This window comes from Poecilia reticulata, linkage group LG12 (assembly GCF_000633615.1).
Source record: "Poecilia reticulata strain Guanapo linkage group LG12, Guppy_female_1.0+MT, whole genome shotgun sequence".
Classification (NCBI taxonomy): domain Eukaryota; kingdom Metazoa; phylum Chordata; class Actinopteri; order Cyprinodontiformes; family Poeciliidae; genus Poecilia; species Poecilia reticulata.
In genome coordinates, this window is record NC_024342.1 from 1,428,809 (window position 1) to 1,442,685 (window position 13,877).

At 42.5% G+C, this 13,877-nt stretch overlaps 2 protein-coding genes across 5 annotated transcripts in view; one reads left to right on the forward strand and one right to left on the reverse strand.

The window, feature by feature from the left end:
* Positions 1-4,370: 4,370 nt before the first annotated feature.
* pbdc1 (polysaccharide biosynthesis domain containing 1) lies at positions 4,371-6,456 on the reverse strand. Its single transcript, XM_008423132.2, has 6 exons — positions 6,374-6,456; positions 5,483-5,548; positions 5,353-5,412; positions 5,129-5,269; positions 4,768-4,879; positions 4,371-4,690 (listed from the first exon to the last, which is right to left on the reverse strand). Exons 1-6 carry the CDS (start codon positions 6,401-6,403, stop codon positions 4,599-4,601), a joined length of 501 nt encoding a protein of 166 aa, XP_008421354.1. The 5' UTR covers positions 6,404-6,456; the 3' UTR covers positions 4,371-4,598.
* An 893-nt stretch (positions 6,457-7,349) lies between these two features.
* dmtn (dematin actin binding protein) overlaps positions 7,350-13,877 on the forward strand; it is an 18,731-nt gene continuing 12,203 nt past the window's right edge. The window contains exons 1-5 of one of the 4 annotated variants that reach the window (XM_017307865.1): positions 7,351-7,631; positions 7,810-8,062; positions 13,091-13,138; positions 13,225-13,305; positions 13,708-13,851. In XM_017307865.1, the coding sequence (XP_017163354.1) occupies positions 13,130-13,138; positions 13,225-13,305; positions 13,708-13,851 (234 nt within the window). In that variant the 5' untranslated portion in view covers positions 7,351-7,631; positions 7,810-8,062; positions 13,091-13,129. Of the gene's footprint in view, positions 7,632-7,809; positions 8,063-13,090; positions 13,139-13,224; positions 13,306-13,707; positions 13,852-13,877 lie in introns of all 4 variants that reach the window. The other 3 variants (XM_008423135.2, XM_008423136.2, XM_008423133.2) reach the window with 3 other exon arrangements.

The window sequence follows — 13,877 nt, forward strand, 5'->3', positions numbered from 1 at the left end:
GTCTGGTAGTGGGGGGTGGGGGGTTGCATGTCTTGGCACGTCTTCGCACTCTAAATCACTGACAGAGGAAGGCAAGAGTGCTGTGGCTGAGAAACGGAGGAAACGGGACTGCAGAGGACGAACACCGGTAACCGTAGTAACCCGCTTCTGCCTGCCTTGTATAGAAAACACACAGAAAAAAAAACAAACCAAGTGTAAATTTTTTTTTTCGTAACATTTTGAACAATGTTTATAATGATCGAATTTAAACCAGATGATCAGTTGAGGATTGAACCCACGTGTGATTGAGCTTTTTACAGTGTAGTGAGTTAGTGCAAACTGTCCGTCTGCGTGGGGGTCAAAGGGGGGGCAGAGGTACACACACTAACAGAAAGGGAGTCAGAGCACCATGCTGTACATTTTTCTCAGTCTCTGCTTGAAGTGATGTAAATAGTTGTGCAGCAGCAGGGAGGCAGCTCTTAAAGGAAATTCTGCTGTTTTTATTCAGTCCAACCTTTCAACATGGCTCCTAAACGTCAGCCAGCAGGAGGAAGCAGAGAAATCTCCCGCGTGGGTTTGCTGCTCCTCGGTTCTTCTTAGTTTTGGAACGTGACACTAACTGACTTCTGGCTTTCCCCACAAACAAATATTAATACGCAGCCAGTGTTCTGATTGGGTTTCACCGAATCGCTTCATCAGTAAGAGTAAATCAAACGTTAAGTGGTTCTGATGTGATCCCACTCGGACACTTCTGTTTTCTCCAAGGGTTTCAGTCATGCTAGCTTTTCATCCGTTTTGATCAGAAGAAGAAAAGCAGTCTTTAAGAGGTATTCCTTTAACAGAGACCAAATATGGAAGTTATCTGTAATCTAAAACAAAAACAACCAATAAAACCTAAAGAATTCAGAGTGAGCATTAACACACATAAGATTAGAGGCGGACTATTCCTCTGCTGTATTTTTAAATATTATGGAGTTTTTTCTGAAGGAGTTAAAGAAACATTTGTGCATCATTCCTCACTGCTGCTTTGCTTTCCAGCTGCAGTGAAACATCTGCTCAGTGTTTCTTCCCTCGGTCTTCTACCACCAACCAGCACTAAGTTGCTCTGCAGTGTTTCTGCTGTCCTTCCTGAACGCCGTAAAGTCAGGAGTCTGAATGTCGCAGCTGATCAGAAAAAAAAACCCAAACAGAAAAACAAATCCCCCCCAGCAGATTTTTCCTTTAAAGCCTGACGGTCCTGCAGGCGTCACACACACGCCTGCTGCTTGATGACGTGTAAGCAACATGGTCGCAGCTCCGTTTCCCCCTCTGGCAAGCTCGGTGCAGTATCCACCATTTTGTTTACACTCTGGATTCCTCGGACCCCCGTTTGGGTCCTGTAGTGAAGTCCTTTTGGTGTGTGTGTGTGTGTGTGTGTGTGCGCGTGTGTGTGTGTGTGTGTGTGTGTGTGTGTGTGTGTGTGTGTGTGTGGGGAGTGGAGTGGCTCTCTGTTGCCTGGTGTGTGTGTTGTCACTTGGTGAACTTGCGGTAGAGCTCAAATGGCCAAGGTGTGTGTGAGAAGACAGACTCTGAATAATCAGAAGGGGAAGCCAGCGTGGGGACATGGAGACCAGCTCAGCCTGAAGAACCTCAGTAGAAGTCGGGACAGTGTAAAGGCGTCTCTTAGCAACGTGTGTTACTCTGTACGATGTTGCTGCTAACTGTTTGTGACAACTAGCTCATCTCTAACCATGTCAGCACTCACGGATGTTCCTAAGTTTGGTTTGTGTCCCTGATTTGAATGTGTTGGGTCCATAGAGTGAATAGCTGTTTGAGTTGTTTGGATGTCTGCTACATATAGTGTAAGCATTGTGACTGCAAATAAACCTCATTGATTTTTACAACACTGCTGAATGTGGGTTTGTTCCTCTGGATCTTCACGCTGATCCTCAGCTGGCTCAGAAGTCCGAAGTTTTTCTTTCTCCAATATCAAGGTTTCCCCCAGAAAACTTGCTAAGCCTGGTGGTTGGGTGCGTGTCCTAACCACCGGGCAGTCATTCATCCAGCGGCCGTCATGTTTTTGAGTTAAAAAATGTTTCAATTTGACAGGAAATTAGAAAATATCACTTGATAATCATGTGTTATTGAAAGATTGGAAGATTAACACCTGAACACCAACTACAAAGTTGGTGTTTGCATTTAAAAATGCAAACAAAAGAGAAAAAAAACTTAAATAAGCAATGCTTAGCCTGGTGGGGGCACAAGTGAAGTCTGGTGGCCTGTCAGGCTTATAATACACTGGAGGAAACCCTGGCAACACCTTTAGCTCCTGTTAGGGAATCACTTTGCAAGAACCCACAATGCTACAAAATTGATATTGATTCAGTCTCACATTCTTTTGACACAGACGCTGCCTTTTGCTTTCCAATTTCAGTTTCCTAGGAGTGCGTAGGAAACTGAAATTTCCTACAGAAGGAATCAGCAGTCGAGTCCTTCTGTCTTTTTCTTGTCAGAAATTTGCAAGCTATGCTATTTGACTAGCAGCTAATTATGGCTGAAAAACCATACATCTTAGGATTAAAACAATAAAAAAAATTATTAGATTAAAAAAAAAGTACATTTTTATACTTTCTGAGGACCCCCAGGGAACCACAGCCCCCACTTTGAAAAACACCACCAGCACCTTGGTTGTTTAGCAAAAAATAAAAAAAAACTACCTAGCTGGATCACAGTTAGAGCAACTGATCAAATTTAGTTACCTTATCATATTCAGTGTAAAAGGACTTAAGCCAAGTCTGTCTAATCAGCCAGGACCTTCCTACAATTCCATCTGATTCTCATCAGCACTTCTTCCATTTCAACCCGGTCAATTTGCAAATTAAAATGTTGAAACAAGTGTAAAAATTATTAAATGATCAAGTGTTAGTTATTTTGTAGATAAAACGGTCAGTTTGTTAAAAACAATTACTAGTTCTACTTATGTGGCACTATCACTTTCTCATCAATGTTAAGCAATTTACTTAAACAATTTCCTATGTTTCTTAAAATTTAGTTTTATCATATTTCAAGTGAACTAAGAAAATTAGAAACTAGACAAAAATACTTGGTAAGATTGTGTTTTTAGACTTAATTTGTCATTGCACAAAGACACAACAGTAAATTTGGCAACAAAATGTTTGAGTACCAGAGTATACAGAAAAAATGCTGAAAATCTATAAGTGGGCCTATAGATATACAGGTCCTTCTCAAAAAATTAGCATATTGTGATAAAGTTAATTATTTTCCATAATGTAATGATAAAAAATTAAACTTTCACATATTTTAGACTCATTGCACACCAACTGAAATATTTCAGGTCTTTTATTGTTTTAATACTGATTATTTTGGCATACAGCTCATGAAAACCCAAARTCCCTGTCTCAAAAAATTAGCATATCATGAAAAGGTTCTCTGAACGAGCCGTTAACCTCATCATCTGAATCAACAAAGTAAMTCTAAACACCTGCAAAAGATTCCTGAGGCTTTTAAAAACTCCCAGCCTGGTTCATTACTCAAAACCGCAATCATGGGTGAATGACGACCTTCTGCTGTCCAGAAGGTCATCATTGACCCCTCAAGCAAGAGGGTAAGACACAGAAAGACATTTCTGAATGAATAGACTGTTCACAGAGTGCTGCATCAAGGCACCTCAGTGGGAAGGAAAAAGTGTGGCAGAAAACGCTGCACAACGAGAAGAGGTGACCGGACCCTGAGGAAGATTGTGGAGAAGGACTGATTCCAGACCTTGGGGGAAGCAGTGGACTGAGTCTGGAGTAGAAACATCCAGAGCCACCGTGCACAGGCGTCTGCAGGAAATTGCAGCATTCCCCAGGTCAAATGTCAAGCCACTGTTGAACCAGAAACAGCGGCAGAAGCGCCTGACCTGGGCTACAGAGAAGCAGCACTGGACTGTTGCTCAGTGATCCAAAATACTTTTTTCGGATGAAAGCAAATTTTGCATGTGATTCCGAAATCAAGGTGCCAGAATCTGGAGGAAGACTGGGGAGAAGGAAATGCCAAAAGGCCAGAAGTCCAGTGTCAAGTACCCACAGTCAGTGATGGTCTGGGGAGCCATGTCAGCTGCTGGTGTTGGTCCACTGTGTTTTATCAAGRGCAGGTCAATGCAGCAGCTATCAGGAGGTTTTGGAGCAATTCATGCTCCATCTGCTGAAAAGCTTTATGGAGATGAAGATTGTGGGAGGTCACTATTTGGTTGTTGTACAACGGATGCTGCAGAATCTCCTGCCAGACGCTAACCGTTAGCACCATCAGCTAACGTGAAAATCTTTCCTCAGCATATTAGTCGGTTCATTCTTCTGATTTCTTCCGTCTTTCCTTCTGGAACTAAAAACAACAGACCGGACACACTGCGGTAAACTGCTTCTTATTTATTCCAATTACCAAGAACTTTATATTTTTACACACAGTTCCATCTGAACTGAGCGCTGGATAAATCTTAAGAGGGAATATAAAAAAGCTGGATGGTAAACGGCGCTGAGCCGACTGACAACATGCAATGTCTGCTCAGCGCCTGCAGTTCATCTGATGAGGGCGAGCAGGTGAGACGGGTCCGTACTGGTGTTTGCTGGTTGAACTGGAGGTTAGCTTTTTGCCCGTTTGGATGTGAACACTGTGTCGTTGTGGCCTTCTCTGTTTCGGGCGATCTCCACAGCAAAGAACTGGACTCTGGTGGCTGAAATCACCAAAAACACGATATTCACTTTCTGCCCTGAGAGACGCCGTTTGGTCCACTGAGACACTCCAACTCACCAAATATGGTGTTGTCCTCGCTGTAGTCCTTCTCACAGTCCAGACGCAGCAGGGTGCCGTAGTTGAAGTCCTCCACGATTCCCTCAAACTGGTTGCAGAAGGGGCGCCAGGTCTGGGCGCAGCAGCAGTGGGACGACGTTCATATTCATCGGTTGGATGAACAAGAAAAATCAATCATGCAAATCTCATCAACAGTTATTATTCACTTTAGATTAATATTTCTTGTTTCACTGCAGATGTTATGATCCCTGGAGTCTCATGTTTATTTATTTTTTTATAGAATGTCTTTGATATGACTGAGAAACGGACTGAGAACCCTGGAATCCTCTGGAACATTCCGCTGCAGCAGAACCAAACTGACCTGCTTGGCCTCGTCTGACTTCAGGTCCTCCTCTTTCAGCCGCTTCACATCCAGGTCTTTGAAGGTTTCTCTGAAACTCGAGTAGATCTGTTCGTCCACCTTTGTCAGCTTCAGGAACTTGGGATCGACGGATGAGATGAGCTGAAAGAGAAGGAGAAAATGTCGGAATCTGGAAGGGAACGCCGCAGTATGATGGGTTCTTAGCGGGGCAGTCGGATCATTACGTTGAAGTAGACCTCTGCGTGGTTGTAGGCCTTCATCGCCCACATGACTTCAAGCCGGGGCTGAAAGAGCAGAAAGGTGGATCAGTGTTTCACACACACATCCAGTCTGGATCTGACGGAAGACACTCACGTCATTTCCGTAAGCTTCCGCCGGCAGAGACAGAGCGTGTGCAGCCGCCGAAGCTCCGTCCACCCCCTGGAAACAAACACACACACTCATACACACACTCCTGTTTAGATGGATGCAGCAGCCATAGTGGAATCAGAGTGTGTTTCAGTAGTTGTGATTCTGTGTGTGTGTGTTTCCTGGACCATCAAGAACTTTAAATTAATTGTATTGCCACCAGTGCACAGCTTGTCTAACACTGCCAGCAGTCTGACAGCATATGCGGTGGAATGTATAGAACACGGGGCTTTGTTGTCATTCAACTGCATATACATATTGAACGAAATGTCACTGCAAGACTCCAATAAAAGTAAATCAAAGAAATAAAAACAAAAACAGAGATGGGAATGCAACTTGTAATGCTGAGATTACAAGTGTATCCGAGTATTCCCAATTTGGACTGCTTGGGACAGCTGGAAAAATATTTTTCCAGAGAAGAAGAGGGGAATACTGGTGGGAGCCATGGGTGGGACTGCTGCTCATCTGAAGAAGTGGGCTCCCTCCCAATTTGACCTAAAACACCACAATGAAACCAGTGGAAAAACCATCCGAGAACCACTATGAAGCCATTATGAAGACCAGAACACTGAGACGTTGGACCTGTGATCAGGAAGCTCCTAGCTTCAGGGGAAACGTCCTCTGAATCTGGACATGCAGTTCCTCACAGACCACTGTTTGTCTGCTTGTCAGTCTCCACACGTGTTTTCGCTAATTCTCGCGGTTCTTCGCTTAAACTCGCACCCTACTGTGTTTTTTCCACACAGGGACTCCGCGTCCTCTAACCAGGATCAGCTCACAGACAGACACATCACACACAGTACATGAAAACACAACAGGTTCTGATTAAAGTCCTACCAGAGCTGCTAGTCCCTCATGCGACGCCATCTTATTCCAAACTAAGATAGTCTATATGGCTAGATGTATTACTCCATGTGTCGGGCTAAAACCGGAGTTGTAAAACACTGTCTTTAAATTACGACAGTATAATATTTATGTGTTATAACAGTCTTCATCAAGCTGCCATAAATAGTCCTGTTAAAAGTCTATTTAAAAATTCAGTTACTGGAGTGAGACATGTTACATTGTTCACTTGAGCCTTTTCAGCCACAGAGTGAGACATCTGAACGTTTTAAGTCTTTGTGTTAAACTATGACACTTCGTGACGTCACAGGTTTTCTTCTTCTATTCCGTTTACTGGCTCTCTCCCTCGCCCCCTATGCCATTTTTTTTCTCTCTCTCTCCTCAACTCTCCTAATGCGCTCCCTTCACATCTCAAATTCAATTAAAAAATACTTTATTTATTCATATGGAAATTGCAGCTTGTTTCTAATCAGCCATCCGCTCCTTGTTTAGTAATCAAGTTCCCCAACAACTTATTCTCACTTACTAATTTTTGCTTTTCTTAAATACTTCTACATCAACTTAATGCATCTGGGTTCAATTAAACCTAACTTTGACTTGACAGAAGTAGTCGTTTGCATAATTCTTGCCAATCACTCCCCTGAAGCTATGCCATCCTGGGCAGAGAGCCATATATCCTAATAAAGGAGACCTTCAAGCTAGGTACTATAGAAAGTCAAAAGTGCCACTTTTATTAAATGTCTAGATAAAAGTCACGCTGTAAAATCCCTTCAAAATGCCGTTTGAGACTATCTTCTGAATAGTGAACATTTTGGCATTCATTCTGGTCGTTGAACGTTACATCAGGCGTCATATGGTGTCATGAGATTTTTATGTGACCTTTTTAGCCAGACTTAAAGCAAAAGTGGCTTTCCATAGAGTCCCACTGTTTGTCGCCTCACTGCTGTACGATGGGCTCGTCGCGTCTCAGGACATCCCGCGCAGGGACAGCAGCCTGGTGACGTAAATGGGCTTGAGCTGTGACTAGTGAGCGTGCTCGAGCTGCAGGAGGACGGAGCGCGTGCCCACAGGGGGGCATTGCTGCTTGTTCTCTTCCCCCCGTCAGCACATAGTGGACCGGCCCACGACAGAGCAACAGGAAAACAGCCTCCTCTCCTCTTCCTCTCCTCCTCTTCCTCCTCCTTCATCGCTCCGAGCGGCTCGGCTTCTCTGCTGGATGTTTTCGGTCTGAGCTCCGGGCCGCTGTTTCCAGGTAGGACCGTCTTCAGCCTCTTCTCCGTCTGTTCTTTCATCAGTCCTTCCTCCTCTCTCGTCACCCGCCTCCCCGCATTCCCGCATCCCGCACATGACCCGCAGCATCCTCCTCTCCTCTTATTCGCCGTCGTTTATCGCTGGAAAACAAACCAAATGGGGCTTGTTTGCGCGTGCAGGTGAAGGTTCCGGGCCTCGTGGCGGGGGTTCTGCTCGGGGATCAGGTGGACCGAACAAAATGAATTAAATGTGTCGAAACGCCACTTTAGCAGTACATCGCATCTAATTGTGAGGGGAAGGCCGTCACATGGGCTTTTGTCTGGTTCGAACATCTCCAGAAGATGTTCACCCTGCTGCTGCCATCACCAAACCCGCAGACCTGAGGCTGCAGCAGCGAGGAGCGGGATCCTTCCTGATGGGTTAAACTGGGAGGTTTGTGTAACTCATTCATGCTGAATTCAGATTTCAGAGGGAGGAATGATAAGATTACGGATTCAAAGAAATGGTTAGCGATCCCATTTCCACATAAATCTGCTTTTTAATATTTATTGTTTAAATGTGAAAAGTTCAGGAGACCTAAAAGAACAAAATAAAGAAATTGTTCATAACTATAAAATTTTAACCTTGATTTGTTTTCACTCAAAACTTTGAAAACTAAGATCAAAAGATCTGAAAATTGAGTGAAATGAAACATAAAAGCTGCAAATCTTTCTCACAAGATACCAAAAGAGTTCCTGAAAACACATCTAGTTCATTTCATTTTTTATGTATCAAAGATAGATCATATGCATTTAATTGTCTCAAATTTCATCTGTTTAACTTCTTCTAAAATCTTCTAAAATCTAAGCACAATCTAGATTGTTTTTAGATGAACACATTATCTAAAAAATGTGTTTAAACATTGTGACTGTGGATATTTGTGAAGCAGAATTGAAAGATTATTTGAACCATAGAGAAAAAAAATCTGTCCTAGACATATTTTAGTGCAGAGTTGAAACAGACAATCTTGTTTTAATCAAATTAAAAGTAACAACATAAATTGGTCTCAGTTTTTTATGCTGTGAAAACAAATGAAACATGTACAGATGAAGTGACTGTTTTTGGTGGATTAGAGGATTTTACTAAGCTTGGTCAGTATTCATAGATGTAATGTTGTGGGAAACATCCTTCCTGCCTGACTTTGTACATTCAGCCGGTCTCTTGTAAGTGTGTGTCCCATTATGGTGCACACACACCCTGAGCCGAGCTCCATCACTGGCTTTCTGGCAGCTAAAAGCTCTCAGTGATAAGACTATCAGCCGTACAGACACTCAGACTGCAGCTGCTTAGATCACTGTCAGGCACACACACACACACACACATACACACACATTATTACTCAGTAGTTTTGCCCACTTTACAGTTACCAGCTACAAGTTACTGTGCATTTATTGACACAAACATATCTTTGTTGCTTCACTTTTGGTTGTTTTAAACCTTGATATACAAAGGGGAAACAACAGGGGATCAATGTTCCTATTGATTATAGTTTGTTTAAACTAAAATCTTCTGCTCTGCAATGTTTAAAGAGGCCCAAAGACAGAGAAGCCTGCACAGAACATAGCCACCAAACACAAGGAGGCGTAAAGATGGTACACAAGAAGTGACAACACATAAAAAACTAAAAAATAAAAACGGCAATAAGCAAAACCTGATGGGCCTATCATGGAGCGAAGGGCGTGGTTCACTCTGGACAGGTTGCCAGTCCATCACATGCCAATGCAACTCTGCACCTCACACTTAAGAGAAGTTTAAAGATTCTAAGTAATACATGGATGTTTTTGACCGTTTCCTGTGGGAGTAAACCAGAGTACCCAGGAACATGCACAGGGAGAACATGTGAACACCATGCTGAAAGACCCCAGGCTGGGATTCAAACCCAGAACCTCCTTTCTGCAAAGGCCCAGTGCTACTACAAGTGCAGTCACATACACAGATCAAAGAAATTTATAATATTAAAAAAATATTTGAAATGACCAAAAAGATACAGAAAAAGTGCTATGGAAACAATTCACCACATGGATTAAGTAGTGACAACAAAGAAATGACAGAAACAAAAAGTTACCCACAAAAAACAAACTGAGGAGAAAGATGCAAAACAGCTGCTGGATGTGTGTGTTACTGATGCTTACAGGTGTGATGTTCTGACACACAGTTAGGGCTGCCTGCAACCTACAAATATTATAATAATCCACTATTCTATCAATTGTTCTGACAATTAATTGATTTATTGGACTAAAAAATGGCATATACCACAGATTTTTCATTCAACAACTTATCCCTTTAATAGAAATACATTAAAATATGCAAATAAACAAATACCTTTTTCAACAACAAAATCAACATTTTATTGCCTAAAATGCATCAACAGCATTCCTTTAGTGAACACTTGATCATTGGTAGCAAAGGATGCATCTACAGCTAAAATATCACCATGTGAAACACTCTGGCATTTCTTCTGAAGTTAACATGTGGGGCTGATCTGGTGATTTTTTTTAATTAACTGATTACTAACTGGACAGGAAAAGGTGTTTCTTTTTCTTCAGAATTTGAACCAGGTGAAGTTAAAATTCCCAATTAATGAGTTCAGAAGACTCAGGACATCCCGCGCAGGGACAGCAGCCTGCGCGGGATGTCCGCGCAGGCTGCTGTCTGTTTTTATTTTTAACAATTGAGTTAAAAAAAAAAAAACACTAAGGTTTTTTTTTTAACTCAATTGCAAAATGTAGATGTTTTAGTACAGTTTTGGCTTAATTACTCCTCTGATGTTATTTTTTTCAGCAAATGAGTGTTTTGAGTTTGCATCTGCCAGTTAATGATTAATTGATTGCTAAATTAATTAATGATTATTTAAAAAATGTATTCATTCATATTTAATGCAGTTAATTGTTCCAGCCCTGCACACAAGCTAATTATTTTTCATTTTTATGCTAACCTGAGCTAACATTGAGAGTTTAGCTTTAATCCAGCAGTTTCAGATGGATTCCTACTCCAATAGTCAAATAACCTCCTTAGCATCAAACACACCTTTTGTTTCTTTCCTCCTCCAGCTCTTCTTCTCCTGGTTTAGTGTTTGTTTATGGAGGTGCTTGTTCACCATGAAGTGTTGTGGTATTTTGGACAGAGTGTCTGGTGAACGATGCTTCCCTGTCTGCTCAGGTCGGGGTCAAGTGAGGCCAGCAGGGAGCTCCTCTCTGGCTGATACCTCAGCAACTTTGGGCTGCAGACATGAGCTGCTGGATGCTGCTGGCTGTGTTCCGTCGTCCCTCTGGAGGGAGGAGTGTAACCACAGCAGTAACAGTTGAGGAGCGCCTGGGCGTTGGCCTGGCTGGAGGAGCTGATAAACAGGAGGGGAGGAGAGAGGCAAATGAAAAAAGCTGCTTCACAGGAAGTCTGGAAGCTTTAACCCCTCGGCGAAGCATTAGCAGACTGGCCCTCATGTTCTTAAGATACAAGGTGTAGTTACTGTGAACACAGCGCCCCCCCCCTCCCCCCCCCACCCGCTCTGAGCTGTCCCTAGAGGAAGCTCGGATAACAGTCAGCCCTGAAACTGACTCAATGGCGTCTCAGCCTCCTTGCCCCGTTATGTCCTTGTTCACCTCAGGGACAGACTGTCCATGTGAATATGAAGGTTTGAAACTGGAGTCCTGGTTCTGTAACACTGCTCAGATGGAGCACAGCATCCACTAATGCTGCTTAGCAAGGCATTTAGCAATGACTAATGGATGGGTTTGTGGCAAGATTATAGAAAATATTGTTGAAATTTTAAATTCTTTTTAACAATCAGAACATCACTTCAGTGTTTTACTTATAAGAAACTAAACACACACACGTCATATTTAATCCTGTTAGGTTTTGCCAACATTATGTGTCTTACCCAATGGCACATCAACACGTGGCAGGAAGAACCTGGAATCAAATGCCGACTCCCCCACTGTGAAATAAACTTATGATTCATGTAAAAAGATTCTAGAAAATGATTTATGAATTATTGATCTGATCATGGTTGAGAATAAATAATTCTGTGTTTTTCTTCTATCTGTTAGCTAGTTGCTAAGCTAAACGTAAAGGAAATTACATGTTAGGAAATGCAAATGAGAGCTAGGGGTAAGTGATGACTCACTAGGTAACGCCCTCTTTGGGGCGTAGCTTAGAAAGAGGCTAACAAAGCAGATCACAAACTGTTCTTGGGTGCCATTTTTGTCTTGTTAGCTCTTAAAGGTAGCACGTGAAATGGACCATCTGTATTTTGGTATTAATAAATGGAATTCATGAATTCAACTCACTGACTCTTCTAACTTCACACATCAAGAATTTTTATTCTTGATGCCACCAAAATCGACTGAAAATTTCAAAATCTTGCTATGTGAACCAGCCATTAGCAAAAACTCTGAATCTAGTTGAATGTACTGGCAATACTTGCAATTAACACGCTCACTTCGTGTGACTAATTCTGATTCAAAACCAATATTCTGATGCCTGATTAAAACCTGAAGGAGTAATGAAAACTGGTTCATTGGTACAGTTATAGCTTATATCTTAAGCTGAAGCTGTACCATCCACCTCTGGATGGAAATTGCCTGCGTTGTAAACAGCCATCCTTCACTGCAAAGAGAGAATAGCTGATCTGAACGAGACTGTTAACGTGAATTCATTATTTGGAAGTGTGAGCAACATGGACTGAACAGCTTTGTTCACTATCTCCACTGCCATTGCTAAAACTACAGGCAAACTGCAATTATAAAACAACGCAGAAAATCAATGTCATTGTTCACAACTTCCTCTGTTCACTGATTGGCCCAGTTGAAATTCTTCTGGAGGAACCCAGGTCAATGGGAGAAAACCCAGGCTGACCACTGAAGTGAGATGAGAATTGCAGGACAGTAATGACCAGGATAGAGTTGACGTCTTTCCTGGTTGAAACATGTTTGGTAGTCCCTGAAGTTGTCCACTGTGATGTTCAGCTGGTATAGAATGTTAACCCTTCTTCCACTATTTTTTTCTTCCCCCCTGACAAATTATAAGGAAAGGAATCAAACATGGATATTCTCTGCTACAACTAGTCAGCCAACCTTTCAATCAGTCTTTGTCATGAACACATGGTGTCTTACATGTGAACGCATTCTTCTAGCACGAATGGTTTTAAGTAACTGTGTCTCTATGTTGCTTTCTGTTTTTGGTTAAAAGCCAGGCTGTTTTACTGTTGGATAACAGCAGAGAGCTTTTTAAAATCCCACAGCTGATGTTCAGCTGTTTCGTGATAAGAAAAAGAAAATATCGTTAATATGCTTCTCACTCAGAATCAGGATCTAGATGAGTCAGTCCAGAACTCATTCATGCTAAAATGCCAGACTCTGGTAACATGTTGGGTAAAAGGGAAGATGTCACTGACTCACCGTCTGTCCTTCTATCCTCCCCCAGCTGGTTTAAACTGAGCAGAAGGGCAGTCTCTCTACAGCCATGCAAAAGGTAATTCATTTTCCTGTATCATCAGTAACAGTTAAAAGGAAAAAAAAATGTTTGGGACATCAGAATGTTTCTGACTGTTCTTGCAGGTGGAGGGACGTGTAACTCCTGTTAACCTTCCATCATCTAGGGGCCCGAGTGCTCCGGGGTCTCCTGCCACTGGCATCATGGTAAATACAACACAGACATGTTGCTTCTTTCATTTAGAAAAGTTGACATCTCTGTCAGGTTTCCTTTGTGTGCAGGATCTTAGTAATGCAACATCAGGCTTAGTTCTGGGTTTCGTGATAAGAAATGCTTCATAGCCTACCTGAGCTATCTCAGAGACTGTACACTGCAGACCTAATGTTATTCAAAGCCACTCGCATACAAATTGTTGTTGTTGCTGAAATTCCTCTATCTTCTGTCTGCAACACATTCCTCTTACTAGCAGTGAAATACTCTATGTGTGTGTGTGTGTGTGTGTGTGGGTGTGTGTGTGTGTGTGTGTGTTTAGGTGTGTGTGTGTGTAGGTGTGTGTGTGTGTGTGTGTGCGCGTGTGTGTGTGTGTGTGTGTGTGTGTGTGTGTTTAGGCTCGTCTGAATGACCAAATGGTTGGCTACAAAGACCTTGCAGCACTGCCCAGAGATAAAGCCATCCTGCAGGTGGAAAGACCCGACCTGATGACCTATCAGCCCCACCTGAGCTTCTCATCACTTGACCCGCCACGCAGAGAGGTACACACACACACACACGCACGCAC

What these genes read in the sequence shown, in the direction of transcription:
- pbdc1 (XM_008423132.2), bottom strand. Translation starts at nt 6,403, where the DNA reads ATGGCGTCGCATGAGGGACTAGCAGCTCTG. An exon ending in AGTCAGACGAGGCCAAGCAG is followed by an intron (nt 4,880 to 5,128) that starts GTCAGTTTGGTT and finishes TGCTGCGCCCAG; the next exon opens with ACCTGGCGCCCCTTCTGCAA. An exon ending in CGAGGACAACACCATATTTG is followed by an intron (nt 4,691 to 4,767) that starts GTGAGTTGGAGT and finishes TGGTGATTTCAG; the next exon opens with CCACCAGAGTCCAGTTCTTT.